At 38.1% G+C, this 25,027-nt stretch overlaps 2 protein-coding genes across 5 annotated transcripts in view; one reads left to right on the top strand and one right to left on the bottom strand.

The window, feature by feature from the left end:
• The first annotated feature begins 915 nt into the window (after nucleotides 1-915).
• The window catches only part of C3H8orf88 (chromosome 3 C8orf88 homolog), a 34,768-nt gene continuing 10,656 nt past the window's right edge, over nucleotides 916-25,027 (top strand). Inside the window, exons 1-6 of one of the 2 annotated variants that reach the window (XM_055798276.1) lie at nucleotides 916-1,030; nucleotides 3,350-3,442; nucleotides 4,270-4,346; nucleotides 7,622-7,706; nucleotides 12,231-12,337; nucleotides 16,963-17,314. In XM_055798276.1, the coding sequence (XP_055654251.1) occupies nucleotides 3,364-3,442; nucleotides 4,270-4,346; nucleotides 7,622-7,706; nucleotides 12,231-12,337; nucleotides 16,963-17,001 (387 nt within the window). In that variant the 5' untranslated portion in view covers nucleotides 916-1,030; nucleotides 3,350-3,363 and the 3' untranslated portion in view covers nucleotides 17,002-17,314. Of the gene's footprint in view, nucleotides 1,031-3,263; nucleotides 3,443-4,269; nucleotides 4,347-7,621; nucleotides 7,707-12,230; nucleotides 12,338-16,962; nucleotides 17,315-25,027 lie in introns of those variants that run through there. The other variant, XM_027777753.2, reaches the window with a different exon arrangement.
• The window catches only part of NECAB1 (N-terminal EF-hand calcium binding protein 1), a 69,136-nt gene continuing 64,044 nt past the window's right edge, over nucleotides 19,936-25,027 (bottom strand). Inside the window, exons 10-12 of one of the 3 annotated variants that reach the window (XM_027777752.2) lie at nucleotides 24,422-24,499; nucleotides 23,327-23,418; nucleotides 19,936-20,373 (exon numbers count right to left, since the gene is read on the bottom strand). In XM_027777752.2, the coding sequence (XP_027633553.1) occupies nucleotides 20,345-20,373; nucleotides 23,327-23,418; nucleotides 24,422-24,499 (199 nt within the window). In that variant the 3' untranslated portion in view covers nucleotides 19,936-20,344. The remainder of the gene's footprint in view (nucleotides 20,374-23,326; nucleotides 23,419-24,421; nucleotides 24,500-25,027) is intronic. The other 2 variants (XM_055798269.1, XM_055798268.1) reach the window with 2 other exon arrangements.

Consider the following 25,027-nt stretch of genomic DNA (forward strand, 5'->3'; position numbering starts at 1 on the left):
ACAAACCAGGATTGTAAATTTTAACATTGGATATTAATAATTAAATACCTATTATTTTACTTGCTATTTATATAATGAAGTCACATAGTTGACGTTACCTACTTATGTTGAACCTCTGCAGTCAGGTAGTAGATGCTATGAAATATTAAACCAAAACCAAAACATTTTACAAAGAAGTTAAGCGCTTTTCATGAATACTTAAGTAATAAAGGAGACTATCTGGAACCTAACAAATTAACATCACGAATATCAGTCTGGCCCTTTGGGAGTTTGCAGGGTGTTTCCATTGTTATTGTTGATGTTTTTGAACAATTGATACTGTTGATTCCATGTTGATTGCATGTTCTAAGAAAAAAATAATCATTTCCAAAACATGCAGAATGCCCTTACTTACAGAAATGAAAAACCAGGGGCCATTCTCTGGTCCCTCATACCCGTGTCACCAGTTGGTGCAACTGGGCAGGTTGGCAAGGGCCATTTGCAGATTCTCAAATCACACCTAAGGGCTCCCCCAGGCCTGGGGACTTTCCTTTTTGTTGTGGATGAGCTTAGTTGCGGAGGGAGGCCTCACACTTGTGTTCCAAAGTCACTTATTTTGTTCTGTTTTCCACGTTAAGGCCCTGGTGAAACATGACTACACTGTGTGGGCCCGCAAGTGCCACCACCTTTATTTCCAGTCTCAGCCGTGGCACAAGAGGGAGGTGGCAGCAGCACCTCAGCTTGCCTCTCCTCCGCCTGGGCGGGCCGGCACCACGACCTCAAACCACAACGGAGAGTGGCAAGAAGTCACGACGGCCCCGCTACGGGACGCTACCGACCGCCATTCGGCTGCGACCGCCACCCCCTCAGAGGCGCGACCGTTAGGCGGCCCGAGCGCCCGCCCCCGCCCCGCACGCGGCTGCGGCTGGAGCCGCGCCAAGGCCGGTCCCGCCCGCCGCTGAGGGAGAGCGGCGCCCCCCTGCCCGGCGGGGGTCCCGCGGCGGAGGCGCTGCCCGCGGCTGGGGAAGGCTGCCCGGGGAGGCGGTCAGAGGTGGGCCGGGGCAGCCCTTGGCGTCCCACGGCCCGCAGCGGGGCGGGAGGGCTGCCGGCGGTGAGGTGGCCGGCGGGGGGGGGGGAGCTGCCAGGTCCTGCCCCGCGCGGGGAGGGGGCGGCTTCTGTCAGGCTGGGGGGAGCCGGTGTGTTTCCTTGTGGGTTGAGGTGTGCGCTCGGAGCTCCGAGTGCTGTGCCTCCTTTGGTAAGGGGAGGTGGTCAGTTTCGGGTTGCTCATGGGGAGATCTTTCACAAAATTTGTGTTACGTTCTCGGGGGGAAAAAATCTTCCAAAGAACGTTTCAGATGGGCCCTCATAAGCTGCTGCAAATGTCCAGTTTGTTAAGATGCCAGAAAAACCCCAAAAAGTCATAGAGAAATCCTGCTAGGCCTGTGAGCTACTGTGGAAGGCTCCTTTCTGGTGGGCAGGTCATCAGCTGGGGTAACTCCTGAGAAGCAATATGGCCTTTGTAGGGGGATGTCTTGGGGAGCAGGAGGTGCCCCTGCCGCTGTAATCTCTCATGGAAGCAGTGTATTTCTCAGCTGTTTAATCATTATCCGCTTTTCTTGATTCTAGTCAGATAGAACACTTAATTTAGAAGGTTGTGCTAGATAACTTGAGGCCTTTTCTAGGCTCTTCTGCTTAAAAGAGGAAATAGAGCTGTTACAGCGCTGTACTAGATTTCACCCCTGCTCAGACTCCCCCTCTCTCTCATACTCTTCTGTTTTGTTTGCTTTGGGAGTAAGTGGTTGCTTAGGCATCCTCCTAATGGAAATTCAGGGGGCAGCAGAAGGGAAAAAATATGTTGTTTTGCTGTCACCACAGGTCATTTTGTTTTCATTAGCAGGAGAATACCTTAAAGAAATACAGGTGTGCTACGTTCTAGAAAATAGCCAGCTGCTTAAAACACTTTTTCCTGGTTTTAAAAAGTGTGCATGTCATTTGCAATCAGGATATGGAGGAAAACACTTTTTTTAACCTTCTGATGCAAATGTTACTGCATTGCTTTATGCAGAAATCTAGTATCTAGTATAAATATGGTTTGAAGAAGCATTCCTAATCTGGATAAAATTAAGTATATTTTGCATGTCGGTAGTCTCAATGCATTCAGCTACAGGACTTTTCACAGTTGTTTTTGGCTACAGCTTTCAAGTCATTCTTTTTTAAGATGAGAAGGTAGGAAAACTAGGGAATCAAAACAGAAATTTATTCTGCCTTTATCTCAAGTGTTCTAATTCAGACTGTAACAATTTAATAGTTGGTTTCTAGACCTGCCTGAATGGGTCCAAACTGGCTATGTTGGAAAATTCTACTTGAGTATATTAAAAGTTCAGTGTTCAAGTTCAAAAGATTATAACATAGTAAATGGTCAGATGATTTTTTTTTTGTTTGCTATAATGCAAAGACCAGTTAAAGTGGGGAGTGATACTGGATCATATTTTAAATAGCTCAACCTCTCTTTTCCTGTTCCATAATGAGATCAGATAATAATCTCTATAGTTTCATCTCTAGAAGTCATGATAGTTTCCTTGGAATCTTTTTTGATGTAACAATTATTCCCTTGTCCTGTAAAGTGTCTTAGAGAAAACAGAATTTCAGTACCATTATTACTGTGTGGATTGTGGGTTTTGCTATTCTTTTTCTCTAAAAGAAGCTGAAGTTCCTTGAAATAATGAAATCTCCCAATTGGCAAAGGAGATAGGGCTGGGAAGGAGAATAATTAAGAAATGGATACTACAAATTAAGGTTTTACAAATGATGGTTTATTTATAGGAGGAGACTTGTTAGCCCAGCACCACTTTAGCAGTTTTTGGTGCTTCTATAGCAGCTAAATTGAGTGGGAAGATGCAAAACAATATAAATTTAATCAGATATTAAAAAAAATTATGCAAGTTTACGTGGATATATATAAAAGGAACCCCTGTGCAGCAAGCAGACTGTTAAGGGTACACTGATGTTAACTACCCCATGGAATTAAATGGTTAGAAAATATTCCATTATGTGTCCCCATCTCCTTTCTCCAAGCATACAGACATACATACAGGACAAAACCAACTTTTTGAGAAGAAGCTAGAGTAGCTAAATTGGAAGGAAAAATGAGATGTCTGATTCTGTCTTTATGCAGATTTTGTCCAGCATATTCTATCATCTAAGAAAATTTCTGTGTTAGGCCTTTCTTCTTTTTCATGCCCAGATACTAAAATACAGTATATCCTCTTGTTAAATGCAGCTAACGAGCGATAGATAGACTGCTCTCCTCACTTAACATCTGTATGTGAAACTGAATGCTCTGTATTGATTTCTGCTGCTTTTTTTAAAGTGCGATGCTTCAAAATGTTAGCAGAAACTAAAACGTTTATTGGTAAATCCCTTCAGCCAGCACGACCTGTGCGTCATCTGCCTTCTAAACAAGGTGAGTAGCATGGCTAAGATACAGTTCACTTTGCAAAGTTTCAGTTGCTTTTAAGAAGATAGCAAGGACGTGTAAGGTGACTTGGATTTTTTTTTTTTGGCAATGATTGTTCAAGCTACAGTGGTGTATATCTTGTTGTGTGTTGATCTTGCTAGGTCATCTCTTGTGATGAAATCTGAATTTAAACTACATTAAGTTTACGCAGAACTGTTTGAGGTGTTCTAGCTTGGCATGTGAAATTCTGGCTTCAGAAAGCTGGATCAGGCTTCTCTATATAATAAATTTGGATTTCTTGGGTTGGTTGACTCTTGCTATTGAAAACAAAATACACATCATTAAACAAATAGATTATTGTTTAGGTTTTATTGCAAGTACAATATACGGCACCATACAGTTCCTGTTTAGTGTTCAGACAAGTTTGAAACAAACAAAAAAATGCCTAAGGAAAAAAATCATGCATTGTTTATGTCAGGTATGTATATTTTGGTTTTGTTTTTAAATCTCTGTATACCTTCTCAATATTGCAATACTACAGCTATTATGACCATTAAGTTAGAAATTTTTGGTGGCCAGAGAAACAGTAGCAACTGTGCTGATGTCACCTAGATGACAGAAGGTGAGATGATAAATTTTTATGGTTTTTTTTTTTTTTAAATTCATGGAGGAAATGGAAAAGTGGTCCTATAGTGATCTAGAGCTTTTAAGTTGTGAGTAAATACCTGTATAATCTCGTTGCAGTTGGATTTCGGTGTTCTTACAGTGTCACAAAATAAAAACATGGAGTCTTTACAGTATTTTTTCTTAATGCTTTTTCTTATCTTCACCAGCATCAGCCATTGCTTTTAACATTCAGACTGAATTACCTAGCAACACTGAAGCATGTTTGCAGAGTAAGGTTGACAGGGTGAGTGTTGAGTAAATAGTAGATGGCAAAGTTGATGGAGTGTGTTCTAGAGTGCTATAAATTGGAGGTCAGCTGATCCCTTCTGTTACCAAATGAAAAGTAAACTGTATTTCCAGCTAGGAGTGTCCTTGAATCCACATGTTATAAACCAGAAGTGTTAAGTAAGAGTTTTGGGAATGCCCTTCCATGATATTACTAGCTGAAAAGTTTTATCTTGTGAGTTACTTAAGAGTCTTATGAAAATCTGTGTGGTGTCTCTTTAGCCTTCACTGAATTTAAAACAGCTATTTTAAACTTAAAATACACATATTCAGTCTTTGCTGATTATGTGTAAAGAATAACATTATAAATAACTATTTTTTTAGTTCTGCTAGCAAATGTCCAAATTCATTTTAGGCAGCAAACGTCACAAAACTAGACAATTAAACAGTTCCGGTGCATCCTGTAGTTCTGTTTCATTGGCTATGCTGGACCAGGCAATAAACAGATGTTAACATTCAGAAAACCAGAAGCACTAGTGCTTTATTGCCAGAAATACTTGGGTTTAGACATGGTACAATGTGTTCTTCAAACCTGAAATTGGTTGTAGCTATTTGATGCAAAATGAAGTTTGTAGTGTTCCAACTGGAATGCTTAATGTTTCATAGTCTGAATTTGATTTTCTGTTGATACTGATTTGAATATTCTTCAGAGCATATTGACAATTTTTGTTTGGGGTTTGTTGTTGTTTTTTTTTTGTTAGACCAAGTGTCTGTTTCTTCATTTTTTTATTTCAGAAGACGTCTACTAATCCTGTAGTCTTTCCTTTATTGTATGAACTGTGTGGGAGCAGCCTTTGAATTTAAAAAAAAATATAAATGTCAAAGGGTTGGTAGCTTATCCTTGATCACACACAGGGAAATTATCAGTTACACTTGTCTCTTGAGTGATACTTATTTAGGAGAGTAAACTATTCCCTTTTTGAATAGGCCTGTGGTCTTTGTAGTACTCTTGTGTCATCAATATGTGGCTACATATAGCTAAATACTGCATTTCTTTGAAGTTAATGTGTCCGTATTATTAATATTTTTAAAAACTTTGGCCGAGGATATTGAAAAGCTTTTTTAATACTTTTGGCTGTTGGCTATTTCATGAGTACCTCCAAATACCAGCTGATTAGTACCCTATGAACCCCTACTTGATGGGCAGCATTGGCCTGGAGGCTGGCATAGTAGCTTCACAGAATATTGTTCCAAGCAGGAACATTCAGTATCTAGTTCTGAAGATACTGGGACCTGAATTTGATAATATAGTGATGTATTATCACCCTTTAATTAATGTTGCTGAACATTCTCTAAGTTTCAGAAGGCATCAGGATTATCTGAGAAACTTGTATGTTGTTATCCATTTGCTCTTTGGCTCCTGATAGGGTGAATTAATGACCCTATTCCTAGAGTAATGGGGTTTTTTTTCCCCTTCAAGGATTTGCTTTTCAAAATTTTAATTGTATTTCAGGTACTTTAAATCTTTCTGCCTCTTCATCAAGACAGTAATAGTGCTTTGTATCTACAGACACAAAACTTATCTTCATTCCCTTTCCTTCCTCCTCCAGTATATTTCCTTTTACAGAAGATAAATGAGCATAACGCTAAACACGCTTTAAGGTGAAAAACAAGAACAACTGTTGGCATACAGTTAATACTGCTAAAGGAAAACCAGCTTGTTACAACTTTTTATACCAGTCATAGTCTTACATACCAGGTGTCTATTAAAGACAGAATAAACATTCAGGTTATATACAAGTTAGGATGCAGGTTACTTTTTGGAAAGTATGGTGAATGGTGAAGATATTAAAAAGTACAACAGATTGGTTTTGCCACTAATTTATAAATAGATTTTAAAAAATAAAGGAGGTTTTAGAAACAAAAGAAAAAAAAAAAGCCAACTGGCAAACTAGGTTCTTAAAGCAGTAAAAGAACTGAAGAAGAATCTGGCAACCTAATTCTCCAAACTGCTTTACTCTGTTATATTTAGTATGCAGGCTTAAAGCTGGTTAGACTTCTGCCAGGAAAAAAGAATCATCATTATGGCACATCAGGAGTGCTGGTCAGTGTTAGATTCAACTGTGAGTGTAAAGAACAGTGAATTACAGAATTAAAACTACTGTCCGATGAACTTGTAGTCTGAAGCTTGTAGTCTTAAGCCTTAGGGGAGGTGGAGAAGAGCTACAATAATAATGAGTACAGTGATTGTATTTAAGGTGTCAGCCTTGACTCTAGGGAATTTCCACCAAACTGGTGTTTAGAGTAAAAATGCCTGAATACTCACTGTGCCCTAAACTGGCTAATTTAAAGCAAAGAATAATTTTTATTCCTTCATGGTATGCAAAGACTTTTCAGAAGATCTGCAAAGTGTTGAGTCTACTACCTCAGATCTATTTGAGGTACAGAAAATGAGATTAAAATTCCTCAGTCAAACCTGTGGAGCCTTTTGGGAGCCAAGACAAAATGCTGAGGGTAAACTTATTTCCTGCTTTCCAAAATGCTAACTTCAAGGTTTTAGCAACCGAAAGGAACTTGGTGGTATATTGCGGGTGTTGGGTCTTGATCCTTACGAAACATTTTGCTAAGTTAGAGAATCCAAGTCTCTTTTGTCTTAAGGAACGTCTTTCCAGCTTTCATTACTCGCCAGTGTAGCAGCTTTTGGCTGTGTTCTGGGTGAGATAAAAGGAGGAGGTAATTGTGCTCTTTTTAAAAACTAGCAAAAGCACTGGTTGCTGTCTCAGTTGTGCTTACCTATACTGCTTTGTAGGTCATTGAACTATTCCTTATTGTAGGCAATCAAGAGTAACAAACATTCTACACGTTCAAATTAAGCTTCTCAAGCATTTAACATTATCAATATTCCTATTTGTAGGTGGTTTTGCAATTCTTTTGGAGGACCTTAATCTTTCATATTGGAGGTGCATCAGCTGTTATAAATAGCTAGAGGTCTGACTACAGTTTGGTTTGTGCAAGACTGTTTCTTTTCAGACTGCTCTTACACTATAAAGACAACAGTGATTCAGTTTCAAGGAGTAGAAAAAATGAACGGAATCCAGTTTTCTTCATGCACAGAAAGTATTATTTGTCCAAAATCTAAATTGATTACTGAAACTGTGCTACAGCTGTTATTTTTAACTAAGAAACCCAGAAACATGCATCCTTGTTTTAAAGGATGCTTAAAGAAAATGGACTTCATGACTTGATTTTGTGAAATATATCACAAAATGTTTAATTCTTTCCTCCCTATTTTAGTTATCGGAAATGACTGAAGTGAAGATCTTAACTCAAACTGTGATGCCCCATCAACCAAACCAGCATGAATCAGAAGCAAAGAAAGGTAAAACATTGGATGGAGATCTGTCTCAGAATTGTATTTTCTGGATGGGAGACAGTTGAACTTTGAAGTGATGTGGGGTGCATATTACTTTTCCAATTAGCCATTGCTTTGAGAGTTTGGCTTCCTTCTGTACCACAATTTGAGAGCAGTATGAAACCTTTCTGTTTTTCACATAACACTGTAGTGAAAATGTAAAACTTGGCCATAACTGAGGTGGGAAACCTCCACTGGTGGACTTGCTTACATAAAAGGGTGTACCTGTGTCTTTTGTTTTTTTCTTTGGTTTTGTTTGGTTGATTTAAAAAAAAAACACACCAAAAAACCAACAAACCAAAAACCTGAGCATAAAACTTCTTTTCACACAAAATCCTGGGTTTTGTGTAAATTACTTCTGTGTGTAGAAGTACATGTTTGAGTTGCATCCTTTAGCCTGTTGCAGGGATATGTTGTGGCATACAGACTAGTGTGTGCAACCAGTTGAAGAATTTAGTAGTTTGGCATCTTTTTCCTACTCTTACTACAATGCTTCTGCGATACTTATTTTCTGATGGTTAGAAATCACTTAATTTCTTTAATGTTTAGTCCTGGACAATTTTGTGTGTCAACGCTGGCTGTCCTTAAGATTTGTTCTTTATGCTTTTCTTTCTGTACTGCCTGTCATTCAGTACTCATTAAGCATAACTCTTCTTGTCTTGGTTTGGTAAGTTTAAACAAGCCAAACTTTTATGGTTTTTTTGTTTTTTTGTTTTTTAAATTAATAGATAATCTCAGATTCCAAATATATTCGCACAGTCTTCCTGTGCACTGCTTCCTGTCTAATTCTTCATTCTTAAAGATGTCAGTGGAACTGTGACAGTGATCCAGGGTAGCTCATCAGTTCATTGAGGCAATTTTTTCTGTTCATGTCTTCCTGTAATCAGGCATCTCAAATATCCATCTGTAATCTCCAGTCTTTAAGTAATCTCTGGAGACTTCATTTGTTCTGTTGGTCTTAGTAATCAAGAAATTAATGAATTCTGTTAAATTTTATCGAGCCTTTCCTGGTTTTCCTCAATCTGAGGTTACCGAGACCAAGGTTCTTGAGCAGTAATTCTATACTGTAGTGTGTTACAGACTTGAAAGTGAGTCTAACATGTATCCCCTTTCAAGCTTGAGTTTGTTTATTCTTGATCTTGGTAAACAGAATAATGTTCTGTTCTTTGGATCTAGTTTGGTGTCAGGCTTGTAAAGTTCTGTCTGTTTGGTTGTCACTTTCTGATCCTTTCTCATTTGTTGTACTTGTGGTATGTAGAGATTGTGTTCTACAAGATCTTAAATGGCTTCTCATCAGATCCTGGTCTCTTTTATAAGCCATCACTTTGGAACTTTTTTTAGTGGTTAATTGCTCTCTGATGCCTTCCTAAGTCTGTTGCACATTTGTCCATAATGTCAAACTTCCCAGCATTTTTCAAAGGGCTTTTATTTTTTTGATGGTTGTTGTAACACTTCCCTTCAGATTAACACAATTTTAAAGGTCCTGTTGTTCAGCTAATGCCTACAAAGAAGTCTCCCTGCCCCAGCCCCGCCACACACCCACCTTTTCTTTCTTTTTTTCTCTTCCCTCCTTTCTTCCATCACACTGTGAAATTTCCACTGGAACTCCGTTTTTATTTCCAGCTGTACCTTAAGTTCTATATAATAATTTCCATTTGATACCTGTTCAGTGGTAGTATGCCTTCAGTTATCTGTTGTGGTTTAACCCCAGCCAGCAACTAAGTACCACACAGCTGCTTGGTCACTTCTGCAGCTGCCCCAGCCCCCACTGGTGGGATGGGGAGGAGAATTGGGAAAAGGGGTTGAGATAAGAACAGTTTAATACTTGAAATCAAGTAAAAAAAAAAACCCCAAACAACAACAACCAAAACCTCAAACAAACACCACAACCCCCTCACCCCCCCCAGTAATAATTGTAATTATGAGGAGAGGGAGAGGGACGAATAAAAACCAAGGGGAAAAAAAAACCCCAAGTGATGCACATGACAGTTCTTCACCATTCTCTGACTGATGCCCAGCCAGTCCCAGAGCAAACTCGCCCCTAGTTTATATACTGTTCTTGACATTGTATGGTATGGAATATCCCTTTTGGCTAGTTCCGGTCAGCTGTCCTGGCTATGCTTCCTCCCAGCTTCTTGTGCACTTGTTCACTAGCAGAGCATGAGAAAGTCCCTTGGCCTAGAGTAAGCACTACTTAGTAACAACTGAAACATCAGTGCGTTATCAACATTATTGTCATAGTAAATCCAAATACAGTAAAGCACTGTACCAGCTACTAAGAAGAAAATCAACTCTTATGCCAGCTGAAACCAGGACACTGCCTCTGCAGTTCTTAAAAGCTTTTTACTGCTCTCTCAATCACTATGCTGCTTTCCTTTAGAATCATAGAATGGTATTGGTTGGAGGGGACCTTTAAAAGTCATCTAGTCCAAGCCCCCTTCAGTGATCAACTCGATCAGGTTGCTCAGAGCCCCATCCAACCTGACCTTGAATGTTTCCAGGGATTGGACATCAACCATCTCTCTAGGCAACCTGTTCCAGTGTTCTACCACCCTCACCATAAAAAAAAATTCTTCCATGTATCTAGTGTGAAACTACTCCTTTTTGGTTTAAAACCATTACCCCTTGTCCCATCACTACAGGCTTCACTGAAAAGTCCATCCCAATTTTTCTTATAGACCCCTTTAAGTACTGAAAGGCCACAATAAGGTCTCCCTGGAGACTTGACCTTTCCGTGCTGAGCAAACAACTCCAGCTCTCTTGTCTTTCCTCAAAGGAGAGGTGCTCCATCCCTCCATCATCTTTGCTTCAACAGGTCCATGTCTTTCTTGTGCTGAGGACTATAGAACTGAATGCAGGACTCCAGGTGGGGTCTCACCAGGGTGGAGTAGAGGGGCAGAATCACGTCCCTCAAGCTGCTGGTCGTGCTTCTTCTGATGCAGCCCAGGATGTGGTTGACTTTCTGGGCTGTGAGTGCACATTGCGGCTCATGTCAAGTTTTTCATCCATTAGTCCCCAAAAGTCCTTCCTTTTGTCTCCCAGCCTATATTGATACTGGGGGTTGCCCTGACGCAGGTGAAGGACCTTGCACTTGGCACTGTTGAACCTCATGAGGTTCACATGGGCCCACTTCTTAAGCTTTTTCAGGTCCCTCTGGATGGTATCCCATCCCTCAGGTGTGTCAGCTGCACCACTGAGCCTGGTGTCATCTGTGGAGTTGCTGAGGGTGCACTTGATCCCACTGTCTGTCGTTGATGAAGATGTTGAACAGTACTTGTCCCAGTACAGACCCCTGAGGGACACCACTTGTCACTGATCTCCATCTGAATGTTGAGTTGTTGACCACTACTCTCTGGGTGTAGCCATCCAACCAATTCCTCATCTGCTGAACAGTCTATCCATCAAATCCATATCTCTCCAATTTAGAGAGGAGGATGTTGTGAGGGACTGTGTCAAAGGCCTTACAGAAATCATCATCTTGATACATTTTTAAACAAGGGTCAAAATAGCAAGCCCTAAGTTTTCAGGTTTGCTTGTGTTTATTTTATTATTTTTATAATTATCCTTTTGCCCTCACATAGATTCAGCATTTTTTACAATCATTTGTAGTTGAAGGCAGGAAAAAATCCAATTCATAGTTGACTTTGTGGCATCTCTCTGCAGCGGCCTACAGCCTGAGAAGCAAAAACTGTAGTCAGTGTCTGTGTAACGATATTAAAGGAATAAACTTTGTCACTAAGAACCAGAGATAAATTTTGTTCCTTCTTTGCCTAATTTCTTTCCTCTTATTTCAGCTCTTGTTTAAGAATATCAGTTTAAAATACAGACTTTATTTGGGTATGGGTACTTATATGGGTAGAATTACATCTGAGGCTATGCTAGAGGAGAGATGGTGTTAAAACTTCAGCATGTGTGTTCTAAGCAAAGCCCCTCACTGTTGTTGATTCAGTGTAAAACACCCAAAATTATTTCATTTGTATTAATCCATTTGTATGCAGCAGATCTCATAATTACTTTTAGCTGTTGAAAGTCATCAACCTAATAGCACCACGAAAATAGACACTCAGGATTTGTTCTCTTGTCCCATGGAAACATGTGCCACTTTGGGTGTGAGTTATAAACAGATTTTCTATAGGGTTTCAAGACCAGGTTTTGGTGTTTCTGTTAGGGAGTCTGTCTGTATTGTAAGGCTGGATTTACCCTTTTTTGTTCTTTTGCATTAAAACAACTTGGAATAAAAACAATTAATAGCTTGGAATAGTCCTCCATATTTACTAAGTCAATTTGATAGAGTTAAAGTGTGATGCTCTGTAATTTACTACATATTGTCCTGATGCAAGGTCAGACTTGAATTGCTGCTGGTTTTAATACAGATTTTTATATTCTACATGCAGCATTTCCACCCTTTTATAAGATAAATCACTACTCTGTGTTTCCCACCTTAATGCCTTAAAAGGCAATGTTGAATTTAGTAATTTTGTGTATTTACAGAAAGGATCAAATACAGCAGAGATTTCCTTCTGAAACTTTCAAGTGTTTCTCTCTCACTGAAGAAGCCAAAGTTTCTTCCTGATCATCCAATTGTACTTGAAAAGCCAGTAAGTGCATTTTTTTGTATTAAGTGAAGTTATAAAAACAGTTGTGGAGGTTTTGACTACCCACTTGATGGAAACATTTTTCTTCAGACTAGCCTGCCAAATTGACAAAACCTTCAGAAGACAGTTCAGCTCTGCTACTTTTGTACATAACTTCCCCAGTTTTGGTATTTGGCATCTCACCAGGGCAAGTACCATACAAAGGAAGAGGTTTTGTTGGGTTTTTGTTTGTTTTCAGGAACAAGATCGCATATGTTTCCAAATCTGAAGTCAATATGAAATCATATTAAAGCTTCCTACTGTGAAATTACAGTACATAGCTTTGGTATTATATGTGAATTCCATCTTTTTCTTTTCAAAATGAGAAAACAATCATGGTAGATTCCAGCTTGCTGAAAATCTGATTCCAGTGTTCAAGTTGTCCATACACCAGTGGCCACTACAAAACTATTAATGAGCTTAATGCAGTTGTGTTGTCATTGTCTGTGGTCTGTGTTGTTGGAGAGAAATGAATAGAAATAAATGATGAATGTGAAGGATATCTAAGTGCAACCTTAACCTTTGAGATGAAATAATCCTCAAATACTTTATATGCTAAGAGAAAAAAATCTCATGGTTTGCATTCCATACAGCAATTGTGGGAAAATGTTCTTGGGTATAAACATTATCGTATCAATTTAAGCTATGTACTACGCTGCTTTTGAGGCCGTTGGGGTGTAGTTCTTCTAGAAATAGGATTCCTGTCCTGAAGAAGTGTGTCCAGGTGACTACTGTGTTGGCCACAATTTTAGACAGTTTTAGACTTCTAAGATTTCTATTCTTTGGAAAAATTAGGTTAAACTAATACATTACAGTAATCAGCCTTCTGTGATCTATCTTTTTACATCTCTTATATTTTTCCCAAAGTTGAAAGCTTTACTTGCTGGAAAACCTGCCTACAGATGGGAAAGTTTGAGCTCTTGAATTTCCTTTTTTCCCCACTCTTCTTGTCACTTTTGTCAGATCTCTTGCATTTTCCCCCCTTAGTTTCTAAAGGGGGCAAATTTTGATAATATATACACTTTAACATTGTTATATTCCTGCAGAAATTGAATCAGTGGACAATTGAACTCCAAAATTGCTCATGGTAGCTAAATTGCAAACAGTTTGGGTAGAGGGAAAGAAACACAGTAGAAATGCTATTGCATGTATTTGAAGAAATTGTTTTGGGGCTAGGGGTTCTGTGTCTGTAGGATGATGTTGTAACTGTATCCAATCTATTTGTCTTTAGAAATAGGAGTATATCACTGTTTGTGAGCCCTGCTTTTAAAGTCTTTTCTCTGCTTTGTGTTAAGTCTATGTGTGTAAGCCCCCACCTGCGTATGCTAGTTTGTCATACAGATAAAAAAGCAGTGAGTTTTCCAATTCTGCTCAGCTAAAAAAGGGGATGGGTAAATTACGAACCTTTATTAGTCAGGATGTTGTGTTAGAGTAACGCGCAGTGTATCACAGCCATCATTATCAGTGTCTTAAGCGCAAAGTATGGATGGTTGAATAGGAAGCTAAAGGAAAGAAAACCTGTTATTAAAAGAAAGTAAAAGCTGGTGAATTTGCTGTGTGATCTTGGAGGCAGTGTTGAAGGGGGTATTGCAAGTATACTGATCTCATTAGTACATGAAGGTGATATTACTAGCTTGCCAGTCATACTTCAGAAGGTAGTTCCCCATTGTAAGTATGAAACATGGTTGGTGATAGTCTGTATTTTTTTCTGAATTGACTAGAATAAATGTTTTGCTGTTAATATAGATAAAACTATGCACTGAGGTATTTTAGTGTTGAATTTTAGTGTAGACATTGAATTTTTACTAATTTGGAGCTTGTTTGGAGGCATATTAACACAAATTAAACTAAGTTCCTTGGATGTAGATTGTCTTAAGATGTATTTTGTAAGTCTATGTGGATATATACCTGCTTGCTTTTCACTAAGCAGTTTTCGTATCGGCAAGGAAGAGGAAAAAATTAACATCGTTACTAAGAACATTGTAAGATCTCAGTTAAAATATATGAACCTTGTTAGAAATCCCATTGCCATACACCAGGGGTCCTCAAACTACGGTCCGCGGGCCAGATACGGACCCCAGGGTCCTCAATCTGGCCCCCGGTATTTACAGAACCCCCCACCCCCCCCTGCCAGGGGATGGGGGGGAAAACCAAGCAGCCGCAGATGACTGCCTGCCACTGCATCCGTGCGCTAGCTGCCTGTTTAAAAAGTTTGAGGACCCCTGGTATACACTGAAATAAAAATGCTGTATGTGGCATACATGAACCCTACCCAGCTAGTTATTTTCTATAAAAAGATTGAAGCACTTGGACATGTTAAGTTTTTCTGTATGGGAATCCAAATATAAGAATCTGCAAATAGAATAGAAGCTGAATCTTACCCAAGAATGCCTTAGATTTGACTTGGTCTGTCAGCAAATAGTTCTTACTTTCAGGTCTCATGTATTAGTGTGAAAAGATACGTGATGAATTTCAAGAATGAAGATGATAAAACACATTTCAAAATTAAAAGATAAAACTCCAATAACTATCAACATTTTGTGGGACAAAGACCTGCGTTACTAACTCTTCTGAGATAGCTGCATCTTTTGGAAATCATTACTAGTGAGACTTTCATGAAATACAGGACTGATTAGTCAGCATCAGAATAGGAGAGGCCTCTTGAGAATGCAGGGTTCCTTGGTGTACAGTTCCTCCTAAATCCTCTCCTGGCAAGAAAAAAATTGCTTACTCAGTGACACTGTTTTATCTCAAATGAGAATAGTCTGAGTCCAATATCCCATAAAAGGATTGAGCCTGTTACGGATTTTCCTTAATACTACTTATAATGTGTAGATTGGAGGAAAAGCACTCAATAACTCTTGACCATGTAATCTGAGAAGGCACCTGGAATCAAGGAAAAAGTGAAGATAAATTCAGAACTAATTTATCCAGAAAAGGCAGTGATTTCAAGCTCCTTCTGGTACAGTACAGTGACATCAACCTGTCGTGTTAAATTGCCTGCTTTGTGTGGCACCTTGCTTACTGAGACTGGATGTCAAGCGTTTGAGCATTCCGCACTGAGGTAGAGAACAGGTTGATTAAAATTTGCAATCCTATAGGGCAAGTACAAACAGCTTTAGTTTTGATGCAAACAGTGTTTTCTGGGTGCTGTTTCTTTCTACTCTGTTTAGTGATGAGACAGAGTTATAATCTACAGCTTTGGTTTAGGGTTTTTTTGCTTGTTTGTTTTTCTTTCCTAAGTATGTTTTTGGTAGTGTTTAATGAATTTTTCCAGAATCATTTAGTTTGGAAGGGACCTCTTGAGATCACCTAGTCCAACCCCTCTACTCAAGCAGAGTCACCTAGAGCAGGTTGCTCAGGATTGTGTTTGGTCAGGTTTTGAGTATGTCCACAGGCAGAGACTTCCCAGCCTCTCCGTGAAGAGATTGCATAACCTGTTGCAGTGCTTGGTCACCCTCACAGTGATGAAACAGTTGGTTTGGGGAGGCTATGAAAGCTGTGTGTCTTTCATCAGATCGTACTGGATGTTCCCATTAGTTAAAAAGAAAAAATAAATCTAAAATCTTCCTCATAGCCTTTGTGGCTTCTAGAAGGTGAGAGAGATACAGGCTCACTTTAAGGACATCCTGTGGCAGAGCTGACATGATAGTGAGAAATTACCTGAATACTGCTGTTCTTGAGATCTCTAAGGTAAGTGCTGAGGTGGATTTTTGTGCAGTTTTGCTTGTGGCATACTGGTAACAAGCCACCTAAAGACAGTACTCCTTTGGTAGAGCAGTACCAGATATGACAGTAGAATGTTTGTGTCGTGATGATACTGTTATTCAGGATTTGTTTTCAGCGGAGTGTGCAAACCCACTTGATTTACTGACATTGAACATTGTTTGGTTGTTCCATTATCCGTCATCTTTCCTCTGCACTTCAGTTTCCTTCATGCAGCGGGTTCTACATGGGAAAATTCCAGTGTGTTGACTGATCCCATGTCACCCATTTTTCTACACAGAAATCAGAGGGATCAAAGAAATGCATGTATGAATTGAATGATTCTTAAAAGTGGCAGGAGGCCCTCCAAGTAAATGTCTAATGATGACCAGACAATCCTACAACATGTCAGTATATGTGTATTTTATTAGTGGCAGTTTGCCACTGAACTGAGTATTTGGGCAGTTCTTAAGACTTCCCTAGTTTTTGAAGTCATTACTGAAGTATATACCCATCTATGAGTGAAAGCTGTATTTTCAGATCGGGAAAGCTTCCTAGAGTGACTCGTACAAGGGAGATGCTGTTGTTAGAATTAGTCGGCTGTGGGTTGCATTTGTCCCAAAAGACAGGTTTTTTTGAGATGTGGGAATCAGGCCTACCTATACATAGCGCTTATTTGAACTGAACTGATGTTACTGTGTTGACAAAGTCTTCCAGGAAGATTTCAGGTTAAGTCTTTATGATTAATGAAAGTAAACTGTTTGCCAAAATATCAAATTGTTAAATGTATGTGGAATACAAAAGGGTTATAAGCAAACACATGAAAACTTCATTTAAATGACCTCTTACAACTGAAGTAATTTGAGGGTTTGTTTGTTTTACAGGAAAAAAGCAACCCTTTTACTGACATGTGCAAGAAGTGACAGGTTGTTTGGAAAATGAGAAATCCGTTAGTGAAGGAGCTACATATGCAGATCTTTTAAGATTTTTGAAGGTACTTGGGTGCCTACAGATGAAAGTAGGACCCTATGAAACTTATGGAAATGCCTGTTTCTTCCTGTAATTGCCTGAAAGCTTTAAAAGACAAACTTTTAATTTGTAATGCCTGAGATGGTAATACAATTAAAGTGAAAATAAATAATTTTGCATTTTGCCTGACAGAATTTTGTCCTTGAATTGTCTGTGTTATGTAGCCATATAGTTTCTCTGACCATAAATTCTAAACCAATACTTGACTGGGGCTTTTTGCTTGTTTCTACCTCCCTTCCTTAGCTTTAATAACAGAATAACAAATACTGGCTGTGTCAAATCTCAGATGTCTTAGGGTATGTACTCTTCTAGCTTAATTTCCCCCCCTCCCCCAACAAATTTAATTTGTTTTCTTTCATAATTTGAAATCTCTGTCTTGACACAAGAGATTCCTTAATATTTTGTGGATACATACCTTCTTTCAAGGTACAAAGTTTCTTGTTACTAATAGTTTCACTAAAATGAGAAATCTTCTCTCATCACGGATCAAAATGTGTTGCATTCCATGAAGTTCTTTGTAAATAACTGACCAGTATTTTTGACTTTGAAAAGTGGAAGTAATGAGCAAAACTGAGGAACAAGAGAGATTTTAATCATATGTCTTATATGGGTAAGTAGGTATACCAATGCATAGTTAATTCTGTAATTTTTTTTCTTAATATAATGTAGTATTTTATAGTTAAGTGGAAAACAGTAACATGGATATTTCCTGGAAGTATTCTTCCATTGACACACATCGCTAATAGTTATTTTGTATGAATATAATTACCTTCAGAACCTGTATTCAGACTTACAATAACATCATTTGGGCACTGAAGGCAATTTTTTAACCTCTGTCACAAATGATAATGGAAGCTAAATGATAATGTGTTGAATGGTAATTGCAATATTGCAGAAAACTTTCAAGTTGCATTTGATAGACACTAGGTTTCTTTCCCTGAACTATGCAAATAAACTTGTTTGAAACCAGGTTTTTTTTATGTTTAGCAGCAGTTAGTCAATTAAAACAAGCTTGCAAGTATGTTCTATTTGTATGTTGTTTACAAGTAATGGTACAAAGAACTGAAATATTTTTTTTTATTCGTTTGATTGGTTTTTAATCACTGGAAGTTCTTCAGAGTGAGTTCTGCAGATCTTTTCCCCTGGTGTGTTGAAGGCAATTTCTGTGTGTAGCTCTTAAAACTCTTCAGTGAAACTTCTCAAACTTGTTCTTGTGTATGATTCATCAAAGTGTTTAAGTATACAAAGGAGAACAACTGTTAGAAGGACATAGGACCTACTAGAATGTTCTTTTCCCCCTTCTAGCACCTAGTTGACATGAAGTTCTAAAGCAGGTTATTTTAAGAGTAATTTTAATACTTTTTTCCAGTGAAAAGGAAAAATGTTATAAACCTCAGTGTAGTGTCTCAGCTTCACTTAAGGATTTACCCTGCAGCAGTGTCACATGTCACTATATTTCCTTTGTTGGTAGATCAGTAGTGACAAAAGAGAACATGCCGTACACTAGACCGACATCTTGGCATAGGAGGAAAGCCAGCCAGATCTTCAGGAGTTTGAGTAGCTTTACTCAGCTAAAGACAAGAAATCTTTAAACTTTCACTGATACGTCATTTGTGAACATAATACTGCTGTTCGGGTGCTTTTTTAAGAATGAACGGATCTGTAGTTGGATTATGTCAATATGGGAAAGCTTGGACTTCAGTATTAAAAACATTCACGTTTGCCAAGTTACTGTAAGAATATTTAAAGATGAAACTTGCCTTTAACGTAGGCACCTAAATTTAGGTGTGTAAGTTACCGCTTTCTGACATTGCCTTTTGCGTAGAGAATTTAGGCTCCATTGACTTCATTGACAAGGGGTTTGATTCACTTGCCTAAGGGCAGGCATCTGGCGTCACCTGAGCCATGTAGGATATCTGAAGCAACTGCATGGGGCTGGCATAAATGTCACACAACCTATAGGTAACTCATGTCCTTCTCAGCTGGGAGCTGGAGACCAGTTGGGATACCCTAGAGCATCTCACATGTACTAGATGCTTTTGTTTAGGCAACTAATTTGCTTCAGAACTCCATTGATTCAGTAGGAGCTAAGATGTCTTGGTTACATGCAGGTACCTAAATCTGATGCGTTTCTTAATCTTGAGCTGAATCCTGCTCATGGTTTCTGGAATACGGAACCTTACTGCAATGAAGATTGCTCGTTTGTTATCTAAAGTCCCCACTTTTAATCACATATGTTATGTTTTGGTTGAGTTGAAATAAAAATAGATAAGAAGATATTTTATGAAATATGACTGTTAAGTTACTTTTGGGTACTGTTTGTCCCTGTGGACTGCTAGATGAGCGGAGAGACAGGTCATTAAGCATGTAGAGCTTGTCAGCCTGTTGTGGAGGTGTGAGGTTACAAGCCTTTCATTCTTGGGCTGGAGGACACACCTGCTGCTCATGCAGTGGACAACAGCAAGACTTGTTAGTGTATGAAGTATTTCTGCTTCTAGGTTTATAGCTATTTACACTTTAACAGAAGTTTCTCTAATGAGTTTTTAGTGAGCTACTAACGATCCAATGAAGACATTTTCTGAGCGGTCAGGACATAGGGTTCAAAGCAAACTGGCAGTGAAGTGTTAAGTCTGTGGATCTACATTGGCTTGACGGACAGGCAGATGTGTTTCCTCCTGTGACGGTAGGGGCTAGAAGAGAAAAAGGTACTGCCTGGTTTTGTTATGGGCAGAAAACAGCCTGTATGAGTGAGATTCTCTATTAACACAAAAAGTTGTCCCTATTATTTATTTTCCTAATTAATGCCTTACAGCTTCTCCAAAGTATAAGATGTATGAAAATGTGTGTTGATGTTCATAACCAATTCTTCTGTAAAAGGAGAAAACAGCAGCATTAAGTAACAATTGTTTATTAATGTAAGACTAAAACTTTTCACAAATACTTAAGTCATACCAGTCAAGTTGTGATTTTCTGTGACAGTTCGGACTGAATATACACAATAAACAGTTTAGCATAGTTGTCTGTTTTTCAGCTTTTAGAATGCATCTTTTCACAGAACTAGTCATGAGAAGGTAATAAATATGCAATTTCCCATATTTTAAAATGGAAAAGATCACATCCATAATAACAAACAATACCACATCATAAATTCATAACCTAGCATACCTGTACACTGCTATATGAATGGTACCATAATGAAAAACAATGCAACATTAACGCTACTTGGAACCATAGCTTCTAGTTGTTTTTGAGGACCCACCATGATGCTGAAAGAGAGGAGAATTTATTCATTAACATAAACAGTATTTCTTTTTCCACCTTTTGTAAAAATAAAACACTAAATTTTTAATCCAAATTAAAAGCTATTTTATATATAGAAAAAATATAAAGAAACATGAATTTATATATGCAGCTAATACTACTCTTATTTGAAAGCAGCATACTTTCAAGGACAAAACCTCTCCAGGCAGGGGAAGAATAACTAAAGTATTAGGAGAGCTGAGTATAACTGGTGGGGGGATGGCTTTAGCACAAGATTTTATAGCTCCTTTTGATGACATCCAAAGAAGCATTAACATGTCATAGGTGCAGTTGCACAGAATTAAGTGCCCAGATCCCAGAGAGCAAATCACATAAATTCTTACTCCTGTTCTGCTGCATCTGTCAGCATTTAACCTGAGCACTGTCCCCTGGGTGGTTGTGCTGCCTTTAGTGACTTTCGTTCCTTGTAATATTATTCAAACCCTGGTGTTCTTTTTACACAGTTCCAGGAATTAAGAGCATTTTGCCCCCAAAATAAGGTAATTGATGGACTTGTAAAATGTCATTCCGGTAAAAGAAAATCTGTAATCGCCAGGTTATACAAAGGGCTGGAGTGATACACATTTGTACTTCTGCACAGTTCCTACCTACAAGGTTTATAGAGAGAAACCCAAAAGAAGGAAAGGAATCGTGACTATCTGAGATACCAAGTCCCCTTAGCAGAGTGGTGTTCTAGGCTCACTAGGTTTCGCATTACACAGTTTGGGGATTAAATTCGTTAACACAACTTGTTTCTGTGAATGTGTCCATAAATCCTTCAATTTATGGTATTTTTATGAAAAATGTTATCTTTTAAGAAGAATGTTGAGAATATACTTAAGAATCTTACCTGAATTTGAGCTATGAAAGCCTAGTAGTCTCTGACTCATCAGTGGATTCATGAATTTTGGCAAAAAAAATTTCCAATTTAACGGTTTATTTAATGGATTATAGTGTAAGTGTTCAACAGTTTTCCCCATGCTTTTGGTTTTTTCATCAAAAGGTTCTCTAGTGCCCTTAAATCCAGATCTTATATAAACATTAGGTATTCATTAAAGAGTAACAGTGATTGATGCCACCCTGGTAGATTGGCCTGAAGCAGCTTGGTCGGTTAAGAGGTGTGCAAGTGATTGTAATAGGTTGTGGTTCCTGTTAACTGATGGTAAATGTATTTACTTCAGGATAATATTGGATCTAACAGTCTTGAAAACTCCTGTCTTCCTGAGTCATTCCTGGACACATAATAAGTGTGTCCTTCTCAGTTTTAATTAATTGGCAGAGTAAGGACTCATGGGTTGTAATCTTTGATTGAATCAGATTCAGATTACAATTTAGAATTAAGTTCTTGTGTTACCCAGATGTGTAAAAAAGTGTGAATGTGCCTGAGCTAGGGTAGATTTGTTTTTAAGACAGAGCCTATCTATGTGCTAGTTGCAGGCAGCTTGTTTTTGTTTGGTTGGTTTTTTTCCTGATTTTACAGTGGTGTCTAAAACTTCATAAAGTATACTGGTAGGACTGCAGCCATGATTTTTTTTTTTCAAGAAAATTTTCTGTCTTTCAAATACCAGTATGATTTGTATAGGTCAGACATGGGAAGTACTTCCCTTGAAACAAACGTGCAAATCTCTGCACAGATTTCTAAATTGTAGATAATATATAATATTGTAAAAATAACTGTGAATGCATTATTTCCCATTGCCCCACCACACCACCTCCCCGCAAGGAGAGCACAGTGAGAAATGTCTGCCACAATGGAGTGCTGCAGACTGAAACCCTTGTTAGCAAGCAGAGCTGATGCTTTAACAAGTGTTTTGAATCCAATTTCAGACACTTGTATATTTAGGCATTTTAAAGTTATGATTATATTTTATGTTATGTTAATTGTACATTAGCTGTGAGTAAACCACCCCGGAATGCTCCTGGGGCATACACAGTCTAGCTTTTGGACACAAGCTGGGGAAAAGGCTGCATTGTTTCCTACAGCCAAGTTTATCTTAATTCCAGAAATTTCCCAATAAGAGGCAAGATTTGAGCAGATTCTTGGTTCATTAAGTGCAGTCTCCTGGTACTGCAGGAAACCCTGGCATGTAATTGTGTGTCCAAATCAGGCTCAAGAGGTCTGAAAATGTCTTGGCTGTTTTCTTTTAAATAGAAACCCCAGGTACGGGATTATGTAGGGTTTTTTACTACTAGGTGGGGTTTAATCATTCTAAATTTAGTCTGTACTCAGACATAGGGGAAACCCGGGTTTCATTGCAATAGATCTGTGTTCCCTAAGACAAAAAATTTGCCATCCTGCTGCTGCAGATATGGGACTGATGCTTGCTTTGCTTCATCCTGCACTGTCTCTTTCAACTATCATTTCTAGGAGAAAGATGTTGCATGCTCATTTGTTTGTATTAGAAATAATAATTTGGAATCTTTAAGACCTTGCTTTTTCAAAGTAGGTTGTTTTTTTGTTTTTTTTTTAACATAGCAGGAAGTATGTACAATAAATTGGTTAGTAAATATAATTTATTAATAATTAAGGCTCCCTTTGGTCAATGTAAGTATGATTAAGTTGAAGCCTTCATCAGAAAGCAGGTTTTTTGCCTGAAAATCTTAAATGGGGTCTATTTTTACTAATCACAAGTAGTATTGTTTATTCTAGATATTTTATTAAATAGTATATGCTAGCATAACTTTACACCATATAAAATAAAGTATTGTGAGTCTTACTCTTGCTGATGCATTTTACATTTCTGTGTTTGAAATAAAACCACTTGGAGTTCCTTTCTACTTTCTAGTTTTGGAGATCTACTTTACCAAAGAAGATCTGACTAAGGGTGATATTATGCAGTGGTCTTGCATGTGGAACACACTAATATAGCAGAACTCTTCACATGGACAAACAAAATAATGTGAAAAATAGATATTTACCAGGGACTAGCATTGTTGTGATGAGCTCTGGGGTTTCCAAGAAGTCCACGTTACTTCTTTGGAATGTCTTGCTGTAACTCATTTGGAGGTGGCTAAATAATTGTGAAAAATAAGAACATACCAAGTTTTTTAAAGGGCCTATTTTTTTTCCCATGAGCATTAGAATTTTTAAAATTAATGCTGTAACAAAGATTTTGTGCTTCAAAAATCAGGTGATGATAGTGGGGGAGGGGACCAGATAATCTGTGAAGTGCTTGCATGTTATATTAAACACAGGTTTTCTTCTGTATAGTTAACTGTTACTCTGATGCTCATTTCTTGGTTGTGACCCAGTATAGTGTTGATGTGTGTTACTTCTGTCAGTCTTTGCGAAAGTAACCTTTCAACTGGGGTTTTGTTCAAAAAGAAAGCAACTAAGCTTCAAGGGACTTAATCTTCCTTCAGAATGGTTTCTGTCTTTTCTGTCTACAGATTTGGGATCATAGGGTTGGTTTGTTTTTTTAACAGTAAATGTAGTTAAGGAAAATCTTTTTGTCTCTGCTCAAGTTTTTTAGTCGTCTGCCTGCTGCAGGCTAGAATTCAGCTAGTAGGACTTAATCATTATAACTTCTATTTTGGGCCCAAAAGAGAGATTCTGGAAATCTGTCAGATGGATTTTTGTGATGTGGATTTGGGAAGCTTTGGGAGAGCTACCCATGACTGCTTGCATGCTTAAGCGTGTTGCTCGATGGCACACCTCCTGTCTCACTCGTTGGCTCCTTTTGTTTCTTTCATTATTAAAGTGATATTTCATTATTAAACTGATGAACTAATACCCATCTGATGCCATACCTTTGTCTATCCACTTTCAGACTTACTCTATTCTGTTCAAATTAGCTTTGTCTTTCTGACGTTTTTATTTATATGTTTCAGTATATTTTAGGCTTTAGCAATTGAAGTATTGCTCTGAAGTATTAATTGTGATATATTTAGTAAGAGATTGGTTAGCAGTATTTAAAGTGTTTTGTATTCAGTCTTTCTACTACTGCTTTCTAACCTTCAAAACTTTCTGTATTACAAAGAGAACCCCAAACAAACCAGAACCGCAAAACTTACCTATTCCAGGCATTGCTGTTCTCCCAGAACTCATAAATAATGAACCGGGAATCACTTGGAAGCTTCTGTATGGAAACACTAAGAATTGTAGGATAGAACTAATTTAATAGAAGACGACAATGTTATTGGACATACACATCTTATTCCAAAGTGCTTATGAGTAGGACCAAATGCAGTGATTTTTGAAAAAGAACCAAACTAAAACCAAAAACCAACCCAAGTAATAAATTTAACAAACATGTGATCACATACTGCAAATTATCTGAAGCTGTTTTTTTTAAAAAAAACCAACCTCTTGTATATTTTAATGTTTTTTTTAAAATTTAAATTACTACACTTATGATGGACTCATTTATGAAACTTCCCATTTTTCTCCAATGCTATAGTTTATCTAAATAAATGCTAATCAGTAATACAGAAAATTAATCAAACAACTGTGATTCAGGGAAAATCAGCTAATACAGCATACTGCGCATAGAGAACAGTTCAAGTAAGTTTATAGAGTAACTTGCGCTGTTTCAGTGAAGAATTACACTGAGAATTCATCCTTTTTTATTAGAGATCAATCAAAGTGGCAATTTAGGTGCTTTGAAAGCAAATATATAA

This window comes from Falco peregrinus, chromosome 3, assembly GCF_023634155.1.
Source record: "Falco peregrinus isolate bFalPer1 chromosome 3, bFalPer1.pri, whole genome shotgun sequence".
In the NCBI taxonomy this organism is placed as follows: Eukaryota; Metazoa; Chordata; class Aves; order Falconiformes; family Falconidae; genus Falco; species Falco peregrinus.